The following is a 27,706-nucleotide window of genomic DNA, read 5'->3' as shown; positions in this document are numbered from 1 at the left end:
CTAGGAAATTTAATTGCAGTATCTTAATCTTGTTTCCGTTTTTGCTGTTCCTGATTAGTTATATTGCCTTTTTCATGACACTTTGAATGCTTTAAAACTCTTTAAATTTTCCGCATTACAGAGGAATTAATACTTTAAAATGAGGGAAAAGAAAACATTGTGCAGGGCAAGACGTATCTGTTCATGTCTGATATTAATAGCATATTGCTGGTAAGACTGTATAATGAGTTTAGCTGTGATACTTAAAGCAACAGTCTGATTTTGGAGCAGAGATGGTATGAACTCATTCTTTAGAGCAGTGTTCATCCAAACAGTTTTAATTTCTTGATTTTACTTTGCCTTTTAAAAGCGTGTTATATTGAGAGAAATCTTCACATCTCGGCTAACTCTCTAGGATTTACTAAGTGTACTGCTGGTCTGGGGAGAAATTTCCTCTGAGGGTATTCTCTGTGAGTGTGCTGATTCAGCATCCTCTGCAAAACTGCAGAACTGTCCTAGTTTTAGCAAGATTCTTTATTGAAAAATTGTCCAATTTCTTATTAGCTTGACTTCCCAGCTTCCTGGCAGTAGGGCGTAAAGACTTGGCAGCCTGCCTGGAGGGTTTGATGGAAGGGGATGGGGGTGGAAGGTTAGAGTTTGGGAGCTCTACCTCCTAGACACTTAGGCTTTTCATCCTCCTTGCATTAACCAAGGAGACTGTTGCGGATTTGGACTTCCTTGTTTCCCATTCAGTCCAATCCATGTCCTGTTAAAGAGGTTGGAGGCCTCGCTCCCTGGCTGATGACTCCAATACCACCAAGTGCTTCTTGCAGCTGTGGAGATTGCTCCTCAGCAAGAGACTCCGGGACTTTCCCTTCCTTCTATTTAAACATGAGGGGTTTCCATTCCAGATGCAACTTATAAATAACAGGCTCTTCTGGAAGCCTGCATCTTGCAGGCTCAAGTATCTCATATTTCTGCAAGCACTGCCTATGTCTCTGTCTTCTGAAAACTGGGCCAGAGTTAGTGCAGTTCAGAGAGTTAACAGTAGAAGCCTGTGAACAGAAACTTCATTTCTGCATCCAGGCAGCGGGAGTTCAAAGCAGAGTTTACATTTTTATCTTCAACCAGCCATAGAGTTGAGCTGCTTTGCATGCTCAATTGTTTATCCTGACTTGTAGACTAAAAAGATAAATTTGTAGTTTACCTTTGATTATAGACTGCACTTGAAAAGTGCATTTTTAACTTACTAGTTACGGCTTCAAATATTGGAGCTGGTACAACTGTGTGTCTGCTCCATGTTCTTGACATTTTTAGTTCTGAGTTACCATATACTAACCCAGCTCCAGTGTGTCTGTACTGAAAGTGCAGAGATGTCCCAAAGACAGTGTGGTAAAACCCCCTGTAGGGAATGCAGGCACCCCTCAGCTCAAAAACCTGTGTGTAGACTCTGCTTTCTAGTGTCCTCTCCATGAGGAAGTTAACTGAGAGGCAATGTGGAGAACCACGTCATAGGCTACAGCTAGATTTTGCTCGTGTTCCTGGAGAAAATAAGAGGTGGTGGCAGCAGTCAAGCTGTTGGCTTCAGACTTCATGCAAGTGCTAAACTCAATTAAAGTTTTCAAAATTAAGGTAAAGCAGTGAACAAAGCCTCTTACACAGTGTTGGTTAAAAACAGAGTATCAGGGATCCTGCTGGGGAAGTACGTGATGAAATTGGACTCGACATTTCCAGCACATTCTGACTATCAAACCTAAATGGGTATCGAGTCTTTGAATTAAGAGCCATCATTAGTGTATAGTTTCATTCAAGAAAACTTATTCTAACAGGCCCTGTCACTTTCTTAGTGCTGCACTTGCTACACTTGGTTACCCAGCTGTTGATGAGATTGCTCAGCTTGTAATGGAAGAACACTGGCTATCAGCCCAGGCTGAATGCTAGAACAGGCAGATGTCTAAGGGTAAGGATGCAAAATGGGGAATGGCCTCTGGGACTGATACCAAGTTTTCTTTGCAAATGCATTTATATTCCCAATAGTAATCAGCAAATTTCCTCTGGCATTTCACAGAAAAAGGAATTACTTCTTAGCAGCGTGGAAAATAGTTGGGTTTTTAATGTAATGTTTGTGTGCCATCTCTAGCAAGTGCTTCTGCCATATTTCTTCAAGTTTTACATATTTATATAGGCCCTGGTGCCATGGTTTGTGAGGACCCCCATTTCTTTAAGGTCACTCGCCTAAGAGCAGGCTGGAGCTAGGGAAGACTTGCTACCACCTCCCTGCAGCAGATGTGGAGTTAACAGAGATCAGCTTGCCAAAGTCTGAGATGAAGATTGAATCTTCTGAACATCGTAGCTCCTATGCCAGCTTCCTCACGGTGCCTGATTCAAACAGCCAGCGAGAGAGCACCAGGCAGTGCTGATAGGTGATGCTGCTCTGCAGAGTAATCTGAGCAAGACGATGACTAAAGAATTCTGACCAGAAAATCACAACAAAATGCAGGCTTCCCATGTGTAGGAAATAAAGAAATGCTGGGATAGCTTTAAGGAATTTGTTTTTTTTGGGATGACTGGTTGTACCCATTGTGCACTGAATGGCATTCAGAGTGTTGTCCTTCACATCTCTTCAGATTTGTTTGGGAAACTCATTCCTCCCCCCTCTCCCCGCCCAACATCCATGTTAGGAAAAGCAAAGTATGAAACTGTGAACTGCTATTCCATCTGTCAGTTCATAAGGTCACTGGGAAGACAGCCACATTTTTTTTCTCTTATCTACTGCCATGCCACATACATTTACAATGCTGTCAAAAGTATGAGTATTTAGTGACCTAGTAGCCTCCCAGTGTCTGTTGTCCTCTACTTTGCTGTATTTCTTTTCTGAAGAGGACTACACCTTCCCCTGCTCTGGTATTTAAATAATGCTTACACAGAGTAAAAAAAACCAACATATAAATCTATGAAACTCTAGAAGCCCTGCCAGATCCACAACATAGTTAGACTGCAGTGGGGATAAATAAAACAGGATGCAGGGTGTTTGGTTTATCTATCACCATCCAGTATCCTCAGGAACTTGAAACATCCTTTGGGGCCATATCCACTTGTCCCCTAATTCAGAATGACTAAGTACCACAGATGATCTGTGAGTCATCTTTTGGCTGTGGAATCTGTTTTGTATCTTTCTTCTTTCATTATCTAAATAGCTTGGTAAGACCTTAGGCCATTTCTTGACTGTGAGTCAGTGCACAAACCACTCGGAATAATCCAGATGCACAGTAAACCCTGGGACTGCAGTCTGCGCTTCAGTCTAGAGGACGTGATTATAGTGGTGCATTTTTTCAGTGTGATTTTTGAATGGATATTAAAATTTGCATACAGGATGGCACAAAGGAGTGAACTGCAGGCAGTGATCTGGTTGGAGGACACATGCTTGCAGGCAGGGATTGGAAGTTTTGAGAGCGCTTCATTCAAAATGCTGCATCTGCCACTCGTTTCCGTTGTTACAGCTGGCAAATCAAACAACTTCTGGGTCATTGTCTTCTCCTATAAAATGCATGTAATGCAGTTTTAACACTAAGAAAGCTGGCCAAGAATATCAAAACATTAAAACCGAGTAAGTCTGTAAGTAGCAGATCGGTTACAGGATTTGAAGACATGAGCTCCAATTGAGTAATTTCCTAGTGGTTGTTGCGTTTATAACTGCTTCCCCCTCACCCAGATTCTTCAAAGTCTAATGCCTGGATGCTTCCGCAGATGCTTTTCCTGTATCGAGGACATAGTATCTCTGTCTCAGTCTCTCTTTTGTCTAAACTTGAGGGAACTGAATTATCTGTGAGATACCAAAAGTTGTGTTAAGTTTGTTTAAAAGCAGACAAGTGTTACTAGTCTGAAGGTCTCAGAGAGATCTTTGCTTGGCTGACATGCCCTGATGTTTTCTTTTCTAGTATTTTATCTGTGTCGCTTGCTGCAGGGTTTTTTTAATAACAAGGAATTTGTTTTGCCAATACATTTTGTAAGTTTCTCGTTTAACATCCTAATGAATCACATTAGTTCTGCTTTTGTATTTTCAAGCCGTGCTTCACCAGGAGATGTCGTTGAGGCTAGGTAGTGTTTTAATCTATGACAACTTTCCACAGCTATATAGGTAAAAGGCAATAGAGCAGTGAGATCTGAGTACTATCAGTTTTGGCCCTATCCATTTCTTTGCAGGGTTGTAGAGCACGGTGGGGATTTTTAATCTGAGAATTCTCATTGTATTTACCTGCTGAAGGAAGAGTTGGTTGTGTGGACTGAGGCACTTGGAGAAAACTGGAATTCAAATTTGCAAAGTTACCAACACCCTGAAGGTTGGGAAATGAGGTGCAAAAGCTTAAGTTTTAGATACCACAAGAAAACATTTGGTATAATGTTACCAACTCTTGCCATTTAGTATTGCCGCATTTTTTATCTTCAGTCTCAAACAGAAGCTAAATGAGAGCAGAAGAAAATCTGCTTTTGTTTAGTGGTTTAAAAAAAAAAAAAGGGGGGGAAAAAAAAAAAAAAAAGGCGAGCGAGTGGTTCTCCAGAAGGCTCCAAAACAGACAGGAAAAAAGTATTTAAGTTCTAGGTTTTGAGTTTCTTATTTTAATCTTGTTCTCATGTCGGCTCTATGATTTTTTGGACCAGATGATCCTTGAGGCCCCTTCCAACCTGGTATTCTATGATTTTTGTGTCTTGCTGCATACCCACTGCATGCTTAGAGACAGTGATACTTTTTGTAGATGCCATTGGATAAATACATATAGGTCTTTCACCAGGTCTTGTTAATTTTCAGCTTTTAGGGAAGAGTGTGTGTGTGCATATATATATATATATATATATATATATATATATATATATACACACACACACACACTTGTACGATTTGCATTATATCCAGCGTGCAGAGCCTTTATCTTACTTGCTAAATGTCTGCTATCTGCAAGCGCTCTGTAGCTAGCAGGAAAGGAGAATAAATGACAGGTAGAAGGGAATGTGTGCAAATAAGGTGCTTAATCATAATATTGTATATAGTGTGGAAGCTGTACCCCCTTTTCTGCCAGGTGAAATGTTTGTCTGGGGACAAATATTTTAGCACCTGCTTCTTACAACACAATCTCATTTCCTCTACCGTATGTTGCGGTTTATTTCCGTTGAAGGAGATACAGGTGAATTCTGTGGCTGTTCTCAGTTGCTGCTTTCTTTAGCTCCCTTGGTCTGTACATTTAGAGAAACAGCACTGTCTACAGCAGTCACTATCAAGCATATTATTCAGTAGCCAGCTAGAAGTTTTGCCTTTTGCACAGTGAAGTAGTCATTTTCCCTTAGTTGCACTAAAAGGAGTCTACTGGATGTCATCCCCCTCCTTCGTATCCCTAGATGTCAGCTCCACCACTTGCTTCTGCATAGTTTCCTGGCATTGCTGACTTATAAAAAGCCATTATTACAGGGAATGTTGTTGTGTTGCCAAGTCTCCTGCAAAGTGGTTTCAAGAAGAGGAGGCATCCTGCTTCAGTGAAAGTGGTGTAGTACCTCTGTGGATATGTCAGTCTTCTGGTCTGGGGAGGAGAATCCTGTGGTTAGGCTTTACCAAGTTTGTAAATGGAAGTAATCATTGATAAAATTACTGTTTTAACACTGGAAGTTAAAAAAGAAGTTATTAGTTAAAGATCAACAAAACCTGATTGGGAAAAAAAGGAATGTTCCTGTGCATTCAGCTATTCTGAATGTGTCACAAGACTGTTGTCTACTGGGGAGGAAGGAAGGGAGAACACATTTAGCTTTGCAATACTATGATGCTGCCAGTGGAACTAAATCCATCCTTTGTGAAGTTCATGGCAAGCCAGTCAACCTGCAAATTCTGTTTTTTCTGCAATGAAAACCCTGAAGCGTGCTTTTCACAGTCCTGCATCTTTAGCTTATTATGACATTTCTGTAGTGTGTTACCAATCACATCTACTCTTAATTTCTACATGGCATTTTTGAAAAGATAACCCTACGGATTAACATGTCTTTCCTGTTTTTTGTTTAACTGGTCAAAGATTAAGACCTAACCTTGATTTTTTTCAATTGATTTGCTAGTTGAACAAAAGGTCTTTGTTTCGGGATGTTGAGGACAGTATACACTTCCCACAGAGCAGGTGAAAGTCCATCTCCCATTGGTTTATAACAGGATTAAAGAAACTAAACTGTGTGTACTTATGAGAGGTGGGTGGTCTCTGAGAACGGTAGAAGCTACTGCTCCTTTTTATGACTCTGACCAAAAATCTGAGTTTGAGACAAGCCGGATGCAGAGTAAGTTGTCATTAATTTTTTTATGAAAGTCTCAGTTCTCTTCCTAGAAAAACTGGTCTCCGCCACAGGTTCTGCTACTTTATCCTTATCAATAGCTTCAGAAAGGCCAGAGGCAGACAAATTTGTTTACATCCCAGGGCAGCTTGCTTCACTGTACTTGACCTGTGTATAGATTTCAGGCGGGTGCGTGGGAAAGGTCTGGCTGTTTGACATACATAGAAACTTCAGCTGGAAGGGAGAGTCTATCACATAGTGAGTATCATCAGCGCCATCTGTTACGCACCTTCCCATGTAGGGATGTCTTAGATGCTTTGTGCACCTTCTCCCCCACTGCCTGTTGGCAAGAGAGAAGGTCTTTGGGGCTTTCAGATGAACCTTTCACTATCCATGTATTGTATGTTTCCCAGAAGCACTCTGCAGTGAAGTCCTGCTTAGAGCACCCCTGATGTTTAGCTTGTGAAATAAGACATTTCATTTAACTGTGTTCTGCTGGAGGGACATAGCTCTGCTCAGAGCAGATCACTGTGTGCAGAAGAGGGAAGCCGTGGAGAAGTGGGCTGGCCTTTAAGGCAGATGCAAAAGCACGGAAGCAAGCAGTTAACGTGGTGTTCTGTCGGTTTGAGCTGTACCTAGCTCTTGTGGAGCAGCGTGTTTGGTGTTCAAAGATGAGGCATCAGCCACCCACACGGTGGTTCTCTTGGATCCCATCATTAAATCACTGCAGTTTAGTTGGCTACTCGTTTACTGAAGAACAGTTTTAGTATTGAGGGGGGATAGGTCTTCTTTGATATTGCTGAAAAGTTCTGCATGTATGTGTGTGTGTAGGGAGAATAAATGCTTTTTCCTTTCCTTTTTTGGCTTATAAGCATAATCAGAAGTAGATGTGACAGGTATTCAGCAGAGTGTATTTGAGCTAACTTAATTAACTTCCTGGATTCATACACATTGGTGTAATTGGACTGTGGCTCTCTGGACTGTTACACTTAGGCACGTTTCCAAAAATGGTAGGAGTTCTAGTGATCAGTAGCTGAAACCATGAAACAAGTATTCACTTCAGAATTTTTAACCGGGAGCACAAAACATTTTTCTTTTCAATTACGGCACATTTTATAGACTCAAACTTTTTTCTCTGCAGAAGGATGGTTGACTGGTAGTGCTCAGCCTTCTGACCCTTCTAGAAGGGGCATGAGCCACTCGTCCTGTGTCTAGTGTGCATCACTTTATCACAAGCAAGTGCAAGAATTGTTTTGAATGTCAAAATAAATTGCTCGCCGTATTTTCTGTGATCCAGTAAAACAGTACTAAGGGGAAAAAAAAATTCCAAGATTAAAATTAATAATACTCTAGAAAATTGGATTTTGTTGATGGCACAATTCCTTATGAAGTTTAAAACAGAGCTGCTATTTTAGTTGAAGTTTTAAAGCTTGCACACTTCTGATTTCCTCTTAAAAACAGTGTATTTTCTTTTCCTTAATAGAATCAATTTAATGTAATGTTATTCTTCATATCTACTTGAGCTCAGGAAGCACGAGGTTTTCTATTTCAGTAATGAAGAAAAATGTTTCAGGAGATGTATGAGGTATAGAATAGCAGGGGGAAAAATTGATAAGAGTTTAGTAATCTCTGTTGCTTTCTGAAGGGCTGGCATTGTGGTCAGGCTTGTTGTAGAGGCCTGTCTTCTAAAAGCTGCACGCCGTGGGTTTCATGAAACCACTTGTCATTGCTGTGGTGGAATGGATATATTTGTGGTGGTGCTTCCAGTTGGGTTTTGGTAGATTTTTTTGTTGCTGTGTTACAAAATCAGTAATTAACTGGTATAAGGGTTGTAGACTGTGTTCTATACGGAATTGGAAGGTGGGAGAGTTTAGTTTACCAATAAACAATTCTTCAGTTTTGTTTCAATAAGGTTGAGGCACTTTCTTTGTCTGAGCAAGTCACTTTCATTACAGAATGAAGGGCTTCAGAAATTTTTTCGCCAAGAGTTGATTAAATCGACATTCCTGACAAACATAATGATTGCACTAATTCAGCATTTTCCAGTGGAAAACTACTCCATCAGAAATTTAAACCAGATCCGGTAGCTAGGAACACAGACACTGCCAGATTTTTTAGCTTTTTTCTAGTAACTTCACAGGCATTTAAATAAAATTACTCTTGCTTCTCTGTAAGTCCTTATTTTCTTTTGAATTACAAACTGACTTAATGAAAGATTTAATTATTTAGGTGTTGATTCCAGAGCGTTCAAGGAAATAACACACAAATTCAGGCATAAAGTTTTTTAACTCCCACCACAGGCAGGATGGGGAAAAGAATTTTGCATTTACTGGTGTTGGAAGGTGGATTTTAATACTGTTTCAAAACAGAGGATGTCGAGGTTATTTGACCATGTAGGCATGGTTTTGAGCAAGCTTAGCTTTAAGCTGTAGCCTAAATGTGTTTGGGACTAAAGTGAGTTAAAGAAGGTAGTAGTGAGTCAGGACTAAAGGACTAGATGTCAGTATGTGTTGGTCTTATCTATATATTTTCTAGGTAATTTTACTGATTCATGTTTGGGGATTTCTTTTTAAAGAATGAGACATTTACTGTAATGTGGATTTATTTCTGTTTGAAAAAAAAAAGGCAAGCAGAAGGGGTTCAGTCACAGCTTAAATAGTGGAGATCTGTTTAAACTAGTTAATTTTTTAAAACCAAATATCAAAAGGAAATATGCTTTTGTGCATTTTTGAAGAGCAAGCCCTTATTGCATCGAAGGTAGAGCAACTACCTGAAAGCTCTTTAAGCTTTAGTTTAATGGTCCATATAATGGGAAACATTAAATTCGCTTTAGCATTTATCCCTCTAGTGTTTCCAAACACAGGTCCCAGTTTTGCCAGCACTTTATGGATGTTTAAAGTTAAACAGATGAAGAGTCCCATATGTCTGTCAGAGGAAAATAACAAAACGTTGATTTGAAGGAGTCCTGGGATAGAAAAGAATTCTTTCGAAACTAAGTTGAAGGTATTCATGCATACGTCTGCATATGGAGATCAAAGTGGATTTAGGACTGTTAATGTCTTCCTGTAGAAAAAAAAAAGAGTGAAATACAAGAACACCAGCATAACATGCTTACTTGATTTTAGTAGTTTCTGCAATGCAATACCAGTGTAGGGAATTTGTTGATTGAGAAGAAGGGAATAGATGGAAAGGGGAACTTTTTAATGGAATATTTTCTGAGTTAGTATGGGTTGTGAATATTGATGCTACCTCACAGAAGTACTGATTTTGGTAAGTGAAGGGGGTTTTGATGTGGTGGATATAATCACTGTGTCACTAACAGATGAGTGGCACTGCTGAAATGCAGCCTGGAATGTTTCAGGCGGGAGGAAGCAGCTGAAGAGATTTCTCAGATTCAGAAAGCAGAAGTACTGAAAATACACATAATGTTCGTTTGATCGTCTTGTCTCTGATGCAACTGGTAGATGTTTTCCTTTCATTCCATAAGAAATAACAAAATCAGACAACCACTTTTATATTCATTCTTGCAGTTTTTCACATTGAAATCCTTTTCCAGGAGATAAGCGTGGCTGTTTGCACAGTGGTAGGCTGAGACCCTTGAAGCACCCCAGTGCCCCCTTCTCTCCCTCCCCATTTGTAGGATCTGCAGCATTTGGCAAAGTATCAAAGACCTGTGGAAGCCTTCAAAAATGTCAGTACCTTTGGGGTACTGACTTTCAGCAAGGCTGAAAGTAGCATAAGAACACTACTTCCCTGCAGTGCCTTTGTAGCTTACTCTGCAGCACAGACTACTGTTGACTGCTGCCCTGTAGTATCGCATTCAATTCTTTCCTTCTGTAACTCAGAGCTCAGTATATTGCCTGTGCTCTGCTGCTTATTCCTGCCCATTTTCACCCTGCCTCTTGCCTTAGTGCCCTGCTTCCTCACACCTACCGGTTGTGTACAACCCGTCATTCTACCTTCTGTACTTTAACAAGCCTTGCAAATAAGCAGCTAAATTAATCTTTGCAGCTCGCCTCCTTCTAGTAATTCTTCTTACTACCTATTAATCAATCCTCAATGCATCTCTCTCCATATTTATTGCTGTGTATCTTCTTTTATTTGTGATGCTTATCGGATACTTAAATTCTAACACGGGAAGGACTTTGCCCTCTTGCTTTGTATAAGTACACGGTGTGCTCAAAATGTTTAATATTGTGTCTTGCATTAAAATGTATGAGCTCAAGCTGTCTAGAGAGATCAATACTAAGAATCTTACTGAGGCTAGGGGGGTAGGAGACCCCTGTATTTACTGGTGCTAGTTTTGTTTGTGCATCTATATCATGTCTGTTGGGCTGGAATGGAATTTTAAGGGGTGTTTGTCATAGGATATCTCAAAATAATGATTGGAAACAGTTACATTTTCTCTGGAAATTTTGACAGTTGTTTCCTGGCCCTAATTGAAGGGGGGGTTGTATTCTTTGTAATGTGTACTGTGGTCCATGGTAAGTGGAGGTAAGTCATATTTAGACTTATGTGAAGTTTGTAGGAATTTTTTTCCCATTCCTGCATTGAAGAATGACATTTTTGTCCTGATCTAATTTGAAGGAATTCAGTATAGGAGAAGTTAACCTTTGTTTCTGTGTATCCTTGCAGACTTTGTCATCTAGAGATGCCTCCTTCCCATATAAAACTCAGTTACCATGTATGGTGCCAGCCTCCGCTTTGAGCAGTAGTGAGTACAGTGCAGAATCTAAAATACTAGATTATGTGCAAGAGCTGGACTCTTCCTTCCATCCGGTCTTATCATTCCCTTCAGGTAAGTAACACCATGACTCTTAACAGAGGGCGGTTGTGCTTGTGAGAGCTGTAAAATTTATGGACTAACTTTTCTTTTGAGGAATTTTTAGAACTTAGTTCTCTTACAGAAAACCTCACACTGGCAAAATACATGAGTTTAGACTAAATGAAAATCTTAACTTCATCCGGACATTTGAAAAACATACCTTTTAGGTTTCCCATACCAGTAATGTGATTACAACCAAGAAAGACTGGTCAGGGAAAAGCTGTTTTTTGCATCTTCCAACTGAGTCAGTGTTAGTCCTTTAGATGGTGCTTTTGCTAACACACCACCATACCTTGGTTGTGTTGTTTTCATAAGCAGCTTTCAGTTCAGGCCCTTTGGTCTAGGTCCAAAGAGCTTTACTTAGGTTTTCTAATTGTTTTTTGTGATAGTCAGCCTTTTTGGTAATCTTTGAAGTTTATGATTTCTGTCATCTGATTCTTTAATCCTTTTGAACAGTAATGCAGATGTTGTTGTTCGTGACTCAGCCCTGCAACTACTGCAGGTGCAACTTGACAGGACTTGGGGCTTCAAAATAGCATATTAAATGCTATTATCAGCAGAAGGGATTCATACTATTTGATTGAGGGTGGTGTATTTTAGAAAAAAACTATTTCCAGGTAGTTGCTGACCAGTACAGGAATTCTGCTGTACTGTGGGTGCTTCTTTGCCTCGAGATAAGCCCGAATGTAAGGCTGGGACTTTCGTGGAACTGTTTGAGTCTTTAATCAAACCCACTGTCTTCCTGGAATTACAGTGTAGACGCTGCAGCTTGGTATTAGGAGGCCAGGGATTAAAGTAAGCCTTGAGTTTGGAGAACTTGTCACTGGCCAGTAGAGAAGACCCAAGTGTGGATATGGAATCCTGAGAAGGTCTCAGCTCAGGTTTACAAGGGTTTACATCGCATGTATGTAAAGAGGAGATTATTCTGAGGAGCAGATAGGGAAACAGAACACTCACTCCAAGAGTAGAGCAGCAAACATACCAGTTCGCAGGACTTTGTTGTGGAGAGGGGAGAGGAATACCTCTTAAAACCTGCTTCTTTACACACGCTCTCCATCACTTACCCTGTGACTCTGACAGCCCAGCTGGACGGGAGCCCGCGGGGTTAGAGGTCTGTTCAAAGAGAGTCATGTAAGGCTGTGCCCCTTGCATTCATTCTTACTTTACTCTTAAGGGAAACTAGGACGCTTAACACGAATAGTGACATTTTATTTTCTTGGAAAAAGATTAAACATCGTGAAAAAAGCTGAAAACCTTTGGATTATGTTGTGGCTACTGTTGGTCACTATGCCAGGATGGAGGAAGAAAAATGTCATTTTAGCTCCATTCTGATACCAAGAACATCTTTCTTTTGAGGAATATTTATTCTCTTTTCAAGGATTCTTAACCTTGCTGATAATAATTGAGATGGGGAAGAAGTCCCAGACCTACTCTCTCCTGTTCAGATGCAGTCCTTGTTTTTGAGGGAGACGAGATTCATGCTCTACTCTGTGCTTTGTGTACTTTGCTGTCTCTACCTCCTCATGAACACTGCCAGTCTATTCGTCATTTTCTTTCGTATGAAAGAATTATTGTTAATAAATGCGTGCTAGACATTTTCCAACTGTGTCAGGTAGCCTGATTCAGTTTCATGCTTTCTTTACAGCTTCCTTAGTTATCCCTTTCCAGAGGATAACTTCTCTTAAAATACTGCTTGTGGTGTGCTCACATCTTTTATCGCTCGCTTCCAAATAAAAATTTTGTCAGCAGAGTAAAAGAATAGGTTTTTGTTTTAATTTCCTCTGTGTGTTAAAGAAATATTATTAGTATTTGTTCCATTTTGAAACTCTGGAAGTTTGATTTTTCAGTGTGCGAGGAGGGTTTCAGGTTCAGGATTCAGATGTTGTTCTCTCTTGTACCATGTTTTTTACTTTCAAAGGAGAATCGTAATTTGCAGACCTAGTAAATATCGTGTAGTGGAACTGGCTCACCAGTATACTCACTTCTGGAAGCATAATTGTCCTTATGTTTCTAAGTCTTGCCTTCAGTGTTTCCAGATAACCAAGGGTCTTGATCAAAAATACGTCAGTGGTTGCGGCATCTCTTGAACATAAAAGCACCTCTTTAAACTTGCACCCTAGTAACTGGAAAGTTTTAGTTTGTATCTAAGAACTTTGGGTTTCTGGTATTTCTGCGCCTAGCCTGTGGATAAAGTGGAACAAACACTCCTGCCCTTTTGTTTAAGATACAGGAGCACATAATAAAAAATCTCTGAGACATCCAAGTGATTCCCCAGGAGAAGGGAAAAAAAAAACAAACAAACAATGGGAACAATGTTTTGTTTATTTCTTTACTTAAATGTTGTAACTAATAAGCATTTCAGACCTTCTTTATATTTTACTTAGAAGTAGAACCAGGACAGGAACACAGCAACAACCTTGGGGGGAAAAAGCTTTTACAGGTCACCTTTAACGTTGTGACAAAATACCTAGTTAAATCCATGTAAAATTGAAATAAATTTTTCTTTTTAGGTAGCAAAGTATGTTGAAAGTTTCTGTCCTGGCAAGTCCTGAGAGCACAGGAGGAGGCTAAGGGTATATATAAATAAAAGTAGTTTAATGCTCACCCTTTGGCCCTGCCCTCCTCCTCTTCTCATTCTGAACATAATAGTTGTCAAGCCTGCTTCTCCCACTGACATATTTCTTTCTACTTAATTTCTCTTCTTTCTTGTAATTTTGTATCCGGAAAGGCTTTTCAGTTAGAGACCTGTTTTTCTTGAGCCTTCCTGCCTTATAACAGTGGGTAAATTCCTTACCACTTGAGATGTTTTGCAGACTAATTCTGGGTTAGAACTCCCTCAGGAAATTAATTACATTGCCCTGCTGTAGCCTTTGCCAGAGAGGGAAAGAAGGAACGTACCTTGAAATTACCTCTAGGCTTCAAGCAGTAACAATTTCCAGAAGCATTAATTACTTGTACCCAAAAGGCTGAACAGAAGCCTTTCCAGATTACAGGAAAAGTGCACTGTGTGCTCTCTGCCATGCTGGCTTTCGTACAGGAGTTAGGCAAGAGGAGAAGACCCTAGACTTACTCTCATTTGATACCCTCCAGAGCTTGTTTTTGTGAAGAATAATTCTGGAGTAATTGCAGGTATGGACATAGGTTATTCCAGAAGAAGGCAACCTTGTTCTTTCTCAATTTGACTTTGAACACCAAAAAAAGTGCTGTTACTGTACTGTGTGCGCCTGCACTGGGATTTGTTCAGAAGCATTCCTTAGGTTTGAGTCGTACCTTGGTCTGAGTTGTCTTGTCAGCCTTTAGAAGCTCTTAGTGCTGGAGAGCTTGGGACCACTTAATCATACTGCCTTGGTTAGCATGTATATCAGTGTAGCTTCACAGCTAAAAACGGATCTGTTTTTACTATGGCACAACTCTCACTTGGCGTTAACAGAAAGACAGGTATGTTGGGTACTTACCCCCAGGCAATTACTGGAGATTATCTTGTATAGTACTTAGATAACTGATAGGGAAGACCACAGGTCTTTGCCTGTAGTGGAGGATAGCACTTGTACAATAACTATCTTGCTGAGAATTACTTTACCTCAGATTTTATTTTTTATGTATGCAAAAATTGCTTCTTTGAAATGTCTGGCTGCACTTTTTTGGGATATTGTCGTCAAGTTTTCCTTTGGTCTCACCAGTTTCAGGACATGTTTTCCTACATTGTCTTCAGCTTGACCGTGTGAAGACACTGCTGCCGTATAGACAAGTGATCGGTCCTCACGGGAGTAACTGAGCACTGCTGTTACTCATGGGCTGAAGGACTCAAGGCAGCAATACTGCTCGTAGATTATATAACATATTGTTGTGTAAATCAATTCCTAGACCTTTAGTGATGATGCTGTCTGATACAGACCCCATTCCATTTGTATTTTTTTTTTTTTATTAGATATTCCTCTTCACATATATTTTGAAACATTATTAAGGAAGGATGACATCAAAGGAGAACCTGTTGATACCTCATCTTTGGGAGTGGAGTTTAAAGTATCTCCAGACAATGGTATGTCAATATATATGCTATGTCTTAATATATAAAGCAAAATATTTTAGTATTTGCAAGACTGTTTTTCATTCAGAGAAGGTAACTGGGTAAGGCTTTAGGTGGAAGAGGAATCTCTTTCCAGACCACAGGGTCAGGTTTTCCTTTGTTGCATTGAAATGATCCCACCGGCGCCGTAGGAGGGCACTAATACAAGCCCGGGGAGTTTGGATCATGGGTTCTCTTGTAGATACAGGTGCCTGACTGCAGTACGGTTTACTATTTTGATTCCTATCAGAAGTCTGTTTTTTTCCATTACAAAGAGTTCAGCACTTGAGATTGCCTGTAAATTGCACCAATGGAAAATAAGTTTTCAACTTGATATATGCTTTTTCTGTTGTAGACTGTAATCAACATAATGTTTCTGTCAAACAATGGAGCACTGGCTGTTTATCTAATTCCAAATCTCAGTCAGTGTCAGGAACATCTGACCAGCTGTCAGAAGGAAGAAAGAAAAGACATCTAAGTGAGACAGCAGTAGGTAAGAGAAAAATGGTACTGCTTAAGATGGCATTACTTCTTTTAAAATATGTACTGTGTAAATGAGTTTGTTATCACTGGGCTTTGAGAATTAATTTTAAATTGTCTCTAGAAAGCATATTGTTACAAAACTTCACAGGAATGAAGAAACGGATTTAGGATACCATGAAAATAATCTGCTGTTTTAAAGCACAGTGATTGTCTTTCTTCTTGAGTGTAAATTACAAGAGGAGACAAGTTTCTGTATTTTATTTTTTGAGTACTCTTAAAGGGAACTTCTCAGCAGTCCAACTGTGTTTTTTCTAATACTGGGTGTCATTATATTTAATATGAAGTGGTTTTTTTTTTAGTAGTAATCAGTAAAACAGACTGAATTGCAAAGTTATCTGTCAAGTCATGTGCCCAGCCAAACATTTACTATTCCTGGCATCTTTGGTCAGCTATATTTCATTTGTTGTGAACTCTCATTTGTGGTTCTGGTTTCCTTCCAGACTGTTTAAGAGGACTTGTGGGTAGGGAGTGCTTATAATTAGTGTTTTCACCCTTGTTATCTTTGTATTTTAAGCCATTGAATCTCTACGTCAGCACTTGGTAAATTAATAGAAAGTACCCTGAAAATTCTGTAGAGTAATGTGATAATTTGGGGATGAAAAAATCAGCATACCATTGTAAAGATAAATAACATCTTACTTCTCTAGGCTATTAGAATGTAAAACCTAACAGATTCTGTTATAGGTTGTGTCCCATGCTGCCAAAACCCCGCCACACACAAACCCAACACACAGATTCATTTATGTGAACTTTTGGCAAAAATCATCACAGGACACGTAAAGAAAATAAATTACTGAGTGAGAGGACAAACTATATTAGTTTAAAATTTCCCCTAAGAAAGAATTAAAAGGTGTAAATGATCAGTTAACATTGTGGAAAAATACACTTCTTGTGCGTATCCAGGTATAACTGCTAGAGTAATCTTGCAGTAGATGTGGAAATAGGGGAATTACTGCAGAGATAACTTAACCAAAAATTATGTTCTATTTTAAAAAACAAACAGAGCACAACCCCCAACCAAAAAAAAACCCCTATTGATTAGAAACTTGCAGGAGAGTAAAAGGTATTTTTGGACACACCGAAAACTGTCTTAGAGTTAGATGAGTTTTTTCTCTGCATCACTCCCGTTGTGCATTACAGCCCTCCCCTTTGCTGTACAGCCTCCTCATACGCTCTGCGCCTGTCTCTGCGGGGGTGCTGTGCCCAGTCCCCTCTCGCCATCAGTGATCCTTTTGTCCATGCCACCCACTCCCCTCACCAGTCGCTGGTCCCCAAAAGGCGGATGCTGACGCTGTTTCTTGCAACCACGGTGTTTCCCTAAGTGTACTGTCATGCACGCTGAGCTCAACAGTTGGAGTTACTTGGGAGCGCTAGTAAGAGAGAAAACTTCTTGCTATAAACTTTTTGAAGTTACAGTTAGTCTTCTGCCAATAGTATTTAGTTCTTTGATTTAATGGAACAAAAAAGCAGTCTTTTATCATGAGGATCATAGTTTCCCAATGCCAGAAAACTGCTATGTGGTATATTCCTGAGTAGCAGCAGCAGTTCTAGCTTATTAGTGCTACGGGTGTAGTACTACATATTTATTCCTAATTTGGGCTCTGTCTAGGAGAAATTATCCGTGGGGAAGGTCAGCCTGATGAACAAGGCCAAAAATAAAAGCTCTGTGCCAGGGAGTTGCAGAGCTGCCTGGGAGATGAGAGTTCGTGTCCTTGACCCAGCCTATGCAATACAGTCTTTAGGATCAATCTTACCTCTTTTTCCATGTGGGAATACACCGAGTCTTACTATTAGTTCATATGTTAACTCAGAGATCTCTTTTCTTACTAGAAATCCGTGTAGAAGGAAAGAACACAGGTGGTTAAATTCTGAATCCCCCTAAGTGCTGCTTACACTGGGGCTGAATAAGAGTAAGCAAGAATTATGATTTGTCTGGAGCAGTGGACCCCTACTAGACGAAACCACATATGGAAATCTAGAAACTAACTGTGTTTGTTACCATTGCTGCCAGTTTTATTTTATTTATCAAGGAAGAAACCATCAGTGAGGGCTCAGTGAACTGGTAGGGCAGTGAGACGCACCCCGCTAGGGAAGCGCTGTCAGGGAACACTGGGGAACGTTCCTCTGAGTCTGATTGCATTTGCTGCATGTGTGTGGTCTGTGGCAGCTCCTGAAAAAAGAAGCAGGGTTTGCCCACGTGAAGCTGGTTCCATGAGAAGAAATCCTTTGTAGATGGAGAGGGATGAGTTTTGTGGAACAATGACAAAATGAGTAGCAAGTGTTTATTTAGATGGCTTTTTTTAGTATTCGGTAAATTGTAACTGGTTAGCTGTGGGCTTCTAGAAATGACTTTACTGTTACTGTATGGAAAAATATCTTTAGCCTAATAGACAACAGCTGGTATGCATTTTTTTTATTACTGTTTTTTGTGACAGGCGAACGTAATGCTAGGTTTGAGACATTCTCCTTTCAACATGCAGAACCAGAATCCCATAGCAGTTTTGCTGCCGTGACGAATGTCAATGCGATGTCTAGGCCCACCCAGAGCACTTCATCACAGGTAAACCAAAAATGTATCACTGTCTTAGCTGAAACATCAACAGAGAGTCGTGCAAATTAATAATCCAAAACCACACGCCTTCTACATCTAATTTAGTGTTAAATTACAGTACAGAGCATTTTTACAGTGAATTAAGTGGATTACATTAAGTAATCTATTCCAGATTGAGTATGTGGTGTTCCTAAAACAGAGATTTGCTTGTAAAAGAATTTTGCAGATCATGTAACAGGAGTGTAAATTTAGTTTATTGGTATTGGGCTTTTCTTTTTTTTTTCTTTCCCCCCAAAATTTCATTAAATATACTGTGACTTATGTTCCAAATTTTACACAAGGGCTTTTATGCTGCTTTTTTCTTGGTGCAGCTACATAAAATGGCCTCACAGTGCAAATACAGTCACAGAATTTGTTAACTCTCAGCTTTGCTATTTAAAACCTTTTGTACAGAGCTACAGGCAAAGTCTCAGGTATATAAACTTGCTGAGGAGCAGCAGGGCTCTGGTTCAATGAGGTCCCTGCACAAACACTCTGTTTTGCTGGAATTCACTGGGAATTTCATAATGCTACTCAGATTTCGGTTGCGCGGTTCTGCTAAGCCTAGTGGTATACTGGTGCTCTGTCAGTTGTCATCTTTCAATCTGGTGGTGACTCCTGGAGAGCAGAGTTTAAATCTGCAGTTTTGGCAATGCACACTCCTCCTTTTACCCCTAAATCAGCATTTTAGAGTAGACCGCTTCCATTAATGTTCAGCTAAAAATTGAGATCCTGTAATAGGGAACATACCATGATTTAAAATGAAACTTTCTCCTGTAAATCGAGGAAGTTTTTGACCCGTGTAGGTTCCATGCACGAGTGGGCAGAAAACACCAGAAACACCACCCATCAGTTTCTGTCTTTTGCACATCTTTCAGAAAACCACTTTCCATGTAGGCTGCTCTTTGCTGCAAAACGCTGCTTCATTCTTTTGGAATTCTTAATTGTATCACACTGAAGAACCACGTGGGTTATGGCTTAGTAGACAGATTGTAGAAGGTCGTCATTGTAGACTGAACATTACGAAGAAGGCAGCATTAACTTCAAAGTTTTCATAAGTACTGAGAATTAACTGTAACTGACATGAAGGAAGGGAAACTTCCACAGATTTCAGTAAGAGTTATGCCAGCAAGAAGTAAATCTCAGAGATGAGATAGTTATAAAAGCTGTTGAGATTCCGTTGGGGAGCGGGGGAAGTCGAGAGTCACTAAGCCAGTAGAAAATGTGTTCAAGTTACAGACTTTCTCCTCATGCAGTTCTGATGTTTTTCAGCTAACGTGTAGTTCCTATGATTTGAGCTGATGAATCTCCCCCTTGCATTGATTATATTCTACAGCATAACTCCAGGAGGAGGTTGAGAAGCGAGAGCTCCTATGATATAGACAACATTGTTATTCCGATGTCGCTGGTGGCACCATCGAAGTTGGAGAAACTACAGTACAAAGAAATCCTTACCCCAAGGTTTGTTCATGACCCCCTTAGTTGCAGAAAATGAATATGAGAACGTTAACTAAGAATACTGTTGACATGTAGTTAGATAATTTTATAATATTAAGATGATGTGCTCATACATTTTTTCTGTGTACTTCCAATTTGTGTGACTGGAGTGGTGGGAAGACTGGACAGCTGATAGCACAAGGGAAAGACTCTGATACACACAGGGAGGTGGCAGATGCACAGGCTGCCTAAAAATAGAAGTGGGTTTATATCATCATAATTGCAGTGATATTCATGGCCTTAAATGTGCCATAAGGCCGATGTGCTCTGAAGGGTTCTTTAGAGAATGCTGTCTTTTTTGTGTTATGGTTCATAAGGGAAGTAGTTAACTAATGGTTTCAGAATATATTTTTAAAATTTATCCATTCCGATACAGTAGAATAAGCTTTTTTTCCATACAGTGTAAACATATAATCCATGATTCCAATGACATCTCTTTTTTTTCTTTCTTTCTTTAAGAAAAGAACATCTTTAGATGCTAAAACAGGGTAATTGATCTCCTGTGCCGTAATTCAGAGGCTTACTAGCAAATTGACTGAAATGCCTAAATGCAATTGTTCCATATTTTAAATCTCTCTAATTTGTATTTGCTTTTATATTGTCTTTAAAGCTAAAACTATTATAAGGACTCTCTTGGATAGCTTAAAGGCTTAAAGACTGTATCGGGAAAAGGAGAAGTTAGATACTGGATTGGGAAAGGAAAATCTAAATTTTGGGCATCTGTTATCAGCACCTTAAATTTGAAATTATTTTATTTGAAAGAAATTTTGAAACACGAGCAGGAGTAACTAACAAGATAATATAGAGAAACAGAAGAGTCATCTCTACTGGTGAAATAATGAAACAGCATTTAGGTAAATTAATTTGACTTTTCTTGTCTCATTTCTAGCTGGAGAGTTGTTGAATTTCAACCATTAGAAAGATCTCATACAGATGAAGAAGAGGTAGGCTGTACTTTAATTAAACCACCAGTTTTTAATTAAACTAGATATAATATGTAATTGAGATAATTGGGATATATTTTCCAAAGTCTCTGACTTCACATAAATCCTGGTAAGTTTCTAATTACAAAAAATAAAGTGTTAAGTGTCAGATTGTAAAAATATGTCTTATCCCAACTTACTCAACCCTGTGATGGACGACAGAAATGTAAGTCTCTCCATGAACAGTACTTGTTCACTTGTTTGTGTGGCTCTCCCGGCCCCAGCTGTCGGCACAGCCCACGTGCCCACAGGGCCCCCTGGTCAGCCCCCCCTCCGCCTCCCCTGCTCCCCGGCGTTGTGGTGCTGGGTCTCCCAGTGCGACTGTCACTTTGGGGCTACCCGGGCTATAACGCCTGTCCTCTCTCATCCTCTTCTTTGCCAGCCAGTTCCCGTGGCCGGCTGCTCTTCAGGAGGCAATTTCGCATTTCGCCTGTGGGCCCAGCAGATCTCCTCAGTCTTCTTCTCAGTCAGTGTTCGTTTTCCTTCAACCCTCCTGTTGGGAGCAAACTTTTATTTTTTCTGCTTTGTCAGGAACAACGTGACCTTCAGCACTTCCTGCTTGCCGCTGGAGCTAAGTTTGCACATCATGTGTTACTGCTGCTTCCTCCAGACATAAGAATCTACCTTTTTCTTCCAGGGAAAGTCTGTGGACTTTGCAGCTGGGTGTCCCTTTCTCTCTTAATCAGGGGTTTGAGGCATTCCCTAACCCCATTGTGAACGTGCCAGCAGGTCTGGTTTCTAGGCTGGTTTTCTGTACTTTCAATCTTTTTGTGGCTCCTTTTCCAGAAAGCTGCCAGTTTGCTCTCCTTTGGACATCTGTAGTCTCCCTCCAGTCCCTGCTACAGGCCGCTATCGACTGTAGCACTTCCTATTCATACCTTCATCCACAGTATCTGTTCTTGAGCAACTTTTTCAGAGGATCTCTACAGCTGGGGTCCAGGTGCCTTAGTAGTAGGAAAAAAATTAGTTTGGGTAGAAGTACAGAAGGTGATGCTAAACACAGTGACCAAATCATTATGCCACGCCCTTGGGGTAGAAAATACACTCTCCGCAAAGGTGCCGGCTTCTTCAGAGTTTCACTAGGTCCGTACCTGCCTGCTCCATGGAAATGAACCTTTCCTTTCGGAGAGCATCATGGTCTGGGCTCCCTACCTGGTGTATTACACTCACTTGGGTCAGAAGGAAGAGAAAAACTTACTCTGTCCCTGCTTTTCTCATGCACTTGAGAAATTCTTGTGAAATCTGGTGGTCAGCTTTATGTCACCTCCACTGCTGCTTTCTGGTGTGGCACCGCCTCTGCTAGAAGGAAACATGCCTGATCTTTTGCAGTGAGAAGGTCAAATTACATAGACAGGGAAACTCTCCTGCAAGGCTATTTAATTAAACCATTTGGAGGATAACTAATAAGGCAGCAAGGGCGCACTGTCTCTTGAGAATCTACTGTTCATCGCTCTCTCTCTTCGTCCTGGTATCTGTGGGGAAAAAAAAAGGAATTTCAACAGTGATTTGTTTTCAGGGCTTCAAGGGACTTGTCTGGAAGAGTGGGTGGATTTCTTACTTGGATTTCAGATCCCATACAGATGACTTGTCTCAAGTACTTCCAGCGTATTTTGCTGAAGGGACTTCAAGGTGTCTCTCTGTGAAGCTCATGGGCTAATCGCTCATTTAGTAGCCCTCTCAGTACATTTGTATTTGGCATGACTAGTTGATCCTGTATGATTCATCCTTTGGCCAGGAAATAACTTGAGTTAACAATAAAGCAGCTTTCCCTCCTGCTGTGGTCCACTGCTTCTGTATTCTCTGTCAGCTGCTGGGTAGAATGAGAGAGGAGAGATGTCAGACAAGAGAAAAATGCCAAAGATCTTGTTTGTCTAAATCATCCTTTGCCAATTTTCCCCCTTTTTGGGGGGGATCGTGTTAATTGGTTTGGAAGTTTTTCAGAGTACTGGGAAAAGGTGGTTGTCTGTTCATAGTTACTCTACTGCCTTGCGTTAGGTTTTAGGCTGAGTAAGATTTGTTAGTGAGCGAGCTTAAAAAAAAGACATGAGAAAACAGCAGCATTACCTTTTTGCATTTTCTGCAGCCACACACTGACACTCTTGAAGTTGTTCCTTGTACTGAAATCGAGGCAAGCTTCAGTAGGTCTGTTAAGGACAAGAGAGGGCAAAATGTACTTTCTGCTTCTATATAAAGTAAGCTCTTTCTTCGCTTTCCACTGCGTAGTAGCCCCTGGTGGTACTCTATAATAGTTTCTTTTCTACCGTATCTCCTGCATGGCAAACTTCTGGAGTTGCCCTTGTGTCAACCAGCAGTTAGCGATTTCTTGCATGCAGTATTATTTTTGTGGGGTTTTTTTGTTTGTTTTTGGTTTTTTTTCTTCATTTAAAAGCTTTCAATGCAGCAACCTGCACGCATGCAGTAGACTTGCACCCAAAGCTTCCACGAATAACAGAAAAATGTGGGATCCCAAATTTGTCATGTTCCACAGGAGCCACACTTCCAAGGATGGGAACTCGGCACTTTCTGACAATCAGGCCTTTATTTGAGGACAAAAAGTTTACCTTTTTTGGGTGTCTAGTTTTTGTTTCTGGAAATTTTGCCTTGGAAGGACAAACATAACAGTTGAGCAATACAAAAGTTAATCTACTATGTATGTCTGTTCTGTTACTTGCTCTAAAAATACTTGGGTTTGGGAAATAGAGCATTTGAGCTTCCTGGTGCATGTAGGAATTTGCAGTCTGTTATTGCTTTAAGGCATGGGAGGGTGTGGCACAGGTTTTCCTGTTTTATTTTGGTTTTAATTTGTTTTGTCCAGGTTAAAGTTTCTGGCAAGGCAGGGTTGTAAAGCAATGTTCGAGTTTATTCAGTAGTTGTTTTAGTAATGTCAAATACTTTAGAATAATTCTGTGTGTAATTAGTTTTGCAAAAATGTTTTCATGGCTTATGACTCAGTGTTTCCCGTGAAGACAAAGACTGAAACACAGACTTCGTTGTTTTGAGAACCTTTCAGAAATATTCCTGGTGCTATTCACTAATGCACAGCGTCTTGTAGCTTAAGTAGATGTGATGGGGGGGATCCAAATCTTAGTTTGCTTTAAGTCCTTTTCTTTGAGTGAAATCATTAGACATGCCTCACAAACAGGCCTCCCTAATAGTCTTTTCTCTCAGCACCACTGCCAGGTCCATCCACTGCGGAATGACAGTTCTTTTGTCCTTTTTCAAACTAACCTTAGTTGGGGAAAAAAAAATAGAGCAAAATCTCCAGTTATAGCAACTTTAAATCAACCTAAAGTTGGAGGAAATAAATAAATCGTTACAAAGCTGGGGAGGGGCAGCAGCTGTGCTGAACCAAGGAGAGACATTTTAGTCTGATGTGATGTGATTTTACCCATAGAACGAAGAATTTTTAGATGAGAAAATGTATTACTTGTTAGTTTTCAGTGGAATAGGGTAAAACTCATTTTAAATAAACAAGTAGTTCAATCTGCTATCACCAGCTATGGAAAAGGAACAGTAAGGCCTATTTCTGTATTTTTCAAAACTCTTTGCTTGGAAAGGAACATGGACTTTGATTTCTGAAAGGAAGCTTGTTAAAAATGAAGTTTCTTCCCAGCATGAAAAGTTCTGGCAATTTGCTAAGAAAAGTATTTTCAAAGTCTAAGTTTTTCTTTCAAAATTATCTTTTGTTTCCACTTCAAAGGAAATCTGAGCACACAGAAAAATCCCGAATTTTCCCTGAGGGAACAGCACTTTTGTAGTTCATAAAATTCTCACTTTCACGCTATACATCACTGACCTTGGAAGGGCAGAATCTGAACAGAGATGCAGCCCTGCATCATTGCCATCCAGGTGAGGGAGCTGGTGAATTCCAGAGAGAGAAGGAAACCCATTAAGTTGACTTGCATGAAAGGAAACCAGCAGCTAACAAAGTGGTTTCCGTTCAGCATAAATAAATAAAAGCAACAAGGAGTCTTCAAAAAGCAGTCATGAGATGGACAAACAGATCAGGCCTGTTTGTCTGAAGGTTCCTGTTGAGTGCTGGGCTGAGGAGGAACCAGGCAGCTACAGTTTTAGCAAGCAGGTCCTGCGGCCGATTCAGATCACCCTGAAGTCTCGGAAGGTAAATGGTGTTACCTGTATAAATACCACTAAGGATTCTGCTTTATAGAAAAGAATTCCCTCCCCCTGATTATTGGTGTAATTCTTGTCCAGGACCGATCTGGCAGAGCAGTTTCACAGCTCCTAAGACCAGGAATTGTTCTTTCCTAGAATTGCTCTGCTTTTGAGTTGGGAGTGGCTGGCCTAGAATCCATGGCTGCAGCGCTCCCATGCTCTCGCCAACCTGAGCTTTTTAGGTGAACTTTGAAGAGGTTCAATGGTTTGGAGCGCTTTGAAATAGCTCTGAGCTGTGCTGGAGGGGTCCAGCCAAGCGCTGGCCCTGCCACCTGGGGCCTGAGGGGGGAGGGCAGCCAAGTGCTCCTCGCCCCGGCGTCGTGTCCAAGGAGCAAACCTCCTGCTGTGCTGCCAGCGGAGGCACGAAGATGGTTCTTCCAAAGTGAAGGTCAGATGCGATAGCTACCTCTGAGGAGCTTTACCGAATAAGCTGGCTCTTGTTTGACTACGAGCAGTTAAAGTACTCACAGTAGTGCGGTTTTAAGCTGTACCAGGGTCGTGCAAATGATTTGCGAAGAAATAAGTCTCTTCAAAGCAGAAACCGTTTTCTGCTTGGTTTCGCTGCAGGAATGCGGCACCTCAGGTTTGCTGAGTTCCTCTCAGTGTGGAGCGATCGAAGTCCTTGGTGATCTCAGACCTATTTCTCCACCCGTAGAGAGCACCTGGCAAATCCTGCTGCATCCCAGCCTCCCCCTGAAGCAGTCTCTGGAAACTCCTGGAATTTTCGCTTGTCTTTATTTTGTGCTTTTAATACTGCCTTGATTTGCAAATGAATACCTGTCTTCTTAATTTTCTGCCTCTCACCGTAGAGAAAAATGTGTTAGTGGCATGGGGGGGTATAGTTTCTATATCCATTCAGACCAACCACAGACATGTAAAGAAAGTGAAAGTGACAGCACCCCATACACCAGAGCTCTGGTGCGAGTGTAAGCTGGCTGTGTGTATTCTGATGTGCCTTCATGCTGCAGGCAGGCATGCTCTTGCCTCCTCTTGCTTGGTGAACAGACCTTTGCAGTATTATATATAATACTGGCTGCCTTTGTTCCTAGTGCTGTTCATAATTACGGCAGCCGCTATCCCTGTATTTCGTTACAGATAGAAGACCTGTCAGATGAAGTTTTTTCCTTACGTCACACAAAGTATGAAGAAAGAGAGAGAGCAAGGTGGTCGCTGTGGGAGCAGAGCCGCTGGCCCCGAAGGAATAGCAGGCAGGTGTATTGACTTTGATAAGAGCTTTCCCACTGAACTCCTGGTGTTGGTTGTTGGCGCGGCAGTTTCAGAAAGGCTGTCACAGAGAGGTGTTAAACTGAGGGCGCTCTTCTTTAATTAGCTCGTCGGGGACAGTACCAGGTATGTTTGGGTTTGTGGCTGGAAGGCGAAGGCGGTTCTGAAGCGTGCCTACTTACAGAGACCTGGCACGTTAATGACCTGCTATTAGTGAATAAAAATCTTCCTCCCGTACTGAACACACAGCTCTGCTAGTTTGTGCCACTCCCAGTTACGATGACTTTAGCCACCAAGTGTAACATGAGCCCTTCTTCACTCACCTGACTTAGACGAAAGTCCACTGCATTCAGAGACGCGTTACTGAGGCGTCCTGGGCTGTACCAGGGACCCTGCGCTTTAAAAAGTCATTGTGGAAAAAAAGGTGAATTTTTGCAGGTTTGCTGTTTGGTGCAAAACTCATCAGAATTAAATATAACCCCTAGAAGTCTTGCAAAAAGTAGTGCATGTAAGAGTGAATGTCATAAAGCTGTACCTGCAGGTTGGCTCTGGGAAAATGATTCCCATAATTTGCTTCAGAATCTGCCAGGGCAAAAAGCATCCTGTAAATGCTGGGATAACTTTTTCTGCTATTGATTATATGCCTGTGTCTACTCTTGGCTGAATGTGGACCATTACGCTGTGACTGAATATGCAAAGATAGCTTATTCTAATGCAGGATAAACTTAGAGCAAAACTGTATTAAGGAACTCTATTTTAAGCCATTTTGAACATAAAAAAAACTTTAGAAAGTATACTGAAAAATACAAGTTTTGTACGTACCCTTAATTTTGAATCCCTGTGAACTCCTTGGTGAAAACTTAGTGCTGTTTGAATTCGGAAGTAAAACTTGCCATTGACGCGAGGAAGGTCAGGCTTCCACCTGGATTCTAAAGATGTGTGCCAGCATTTTCTATCCAGTTCAGATTTGCACTGAAGGTGGGGTCAGAATTTAACGTTAATCTTACTAAATCATTTTGACTGCTTTGGAGACGAGTCCAGAGCAGAGGTGGGAAGCGGGGGAGCCCGCGGACCCGCTGTTTCGCCTCGAGTTACGTTGGCACGCTCTGCTGGGGGGGCAGGCTGGCCTCCGCCGGCTCCGGAGACCCGTGCCACGTTCTCCCGAGCGGGAACAGCCCACGGCTCCCCGACTTCCCTTGTCCAACAGCACAGTGCTGGTGAGCGTGTGGAGCAAGGCACGGCAGCGGGACCAGCCACCAGCTGCTCCGCAGCCGGAGTGTGCCTGTTCCAGCCCTGTTTTGTCCGGGTAGCTCCTCCGCGTAGCACGCTCCTCTGCTCCGGCTTGTGACAGGGAGGCTGTCGAGAACCACGTGTGTTTTCGTCTGCCCCTCTGATTTAAATTAGTAGAATGTAGATGGCATGTAGGGAGAAACTGAGCGCTTTGAAAAGAAACTCTGAACTATTCCTGGCGCTGTGAAAGGGCAGGGGGGAGCAGCTTTTAAAAGACTCTCGTCTCTTACCCTGCG

At 41.1% G+C, this 27,706-nt stretch overlaps 1 protein-coding gene and 1 long non-coding RNA gene across 10 annotated transcripts in view; one reads left to right on the top strand and one right to left on the bottom strand.

The window, feature by feature from the left end:
- KANSL1L (KAT8 regulatory NSL complex subunit 1 like) overlaps window positions 1-27,706 on the top strand; it is a 66,108-nt gene that overhangs the window by 35,819 nt on the left and 2,583 nt on the right. For 5 of the 6 annotated variants that reach the window (XR_006167054.1, XM_042808469.1, XM_042808466.1 and 2 more), the window contains 7 exons: window positions 10,915-11,077; window positions 15,033-15,143; window positions 15,526-15,663; window positions 18,149-18,273; window positions 19,640-19,764; window positions 20,690-20,744; window positions 26,052-26,164. Coding sequence is in view for 5 of the 6 variants with exons in the window: in XM_042808469.1 (XP_042664403.1) it covers window positions 10,915-11,077; window positions 15,033-15,143; window positions 15,526-15,663; window positions 18,149-18,273; window positions 19,640-19,764; window positions 20,690-20,744; window positions 26,052-26,164 (830 nt within the window). In the remaining variant the exon portion in view is untranslated. The remainder of the gene's footprint in view (window positions 1-10,914; window positions 11,078-15,032; window positions 15,144-15,525; window positions 15,664-18,148; window positions 18,274-19,639; window positions 19,765-20,689; window positions 20,745-26,051; window positions 26,165-27,706) is intronic. The other variant, XM_042808468.1, reaches the window with a different exon arrangement.
- LOC116965500 lies at window positions 22,144-27,704 on the bottom strand. 4 transcript variants are annotated; one of them, XR_004409405.2, is made up of 5 exons: window positions 27,003-27,704; window positions 26,504-26,577; window positions 22,848-22,927; window positions 22,342-22,593; window positions 22,144-22,255 (listed from the first exon to the last, which is right to left on the bottom strand). It is a non-coding gene; the product is annotated as an uncharacterized LOC116965500 (long non-coding RNA). The 4 variants fall into 4 exon arrangements; XR_004409407.2 differs by having other exon boundaries at window positions 22,342-22,590; XR_004409406.2 differs by having other exon boundaries at window positions 26,504-26,572.

This window comes from Tyto alba, unplaced genomic scaffold (assembly GCF_018691265.1).
Source record: "Tyto alba isolate M040663 unplaced genomic scaffold, T.alba_DEE_v4.0 Super-Scaffold_7, whole genome shotgun sequence".
Classification (NCBI taxonomy): domain Eukaryota; kingdom Metazoa; phylum Chordata; class Aves; order Strigiformes; family Tytonidae; genus Tyto; species Tyto alba.
Note: the sequence above shows the minus strand (reverse complement) of the source record. Positions and strands in the feature narration are given on the sequence as shown.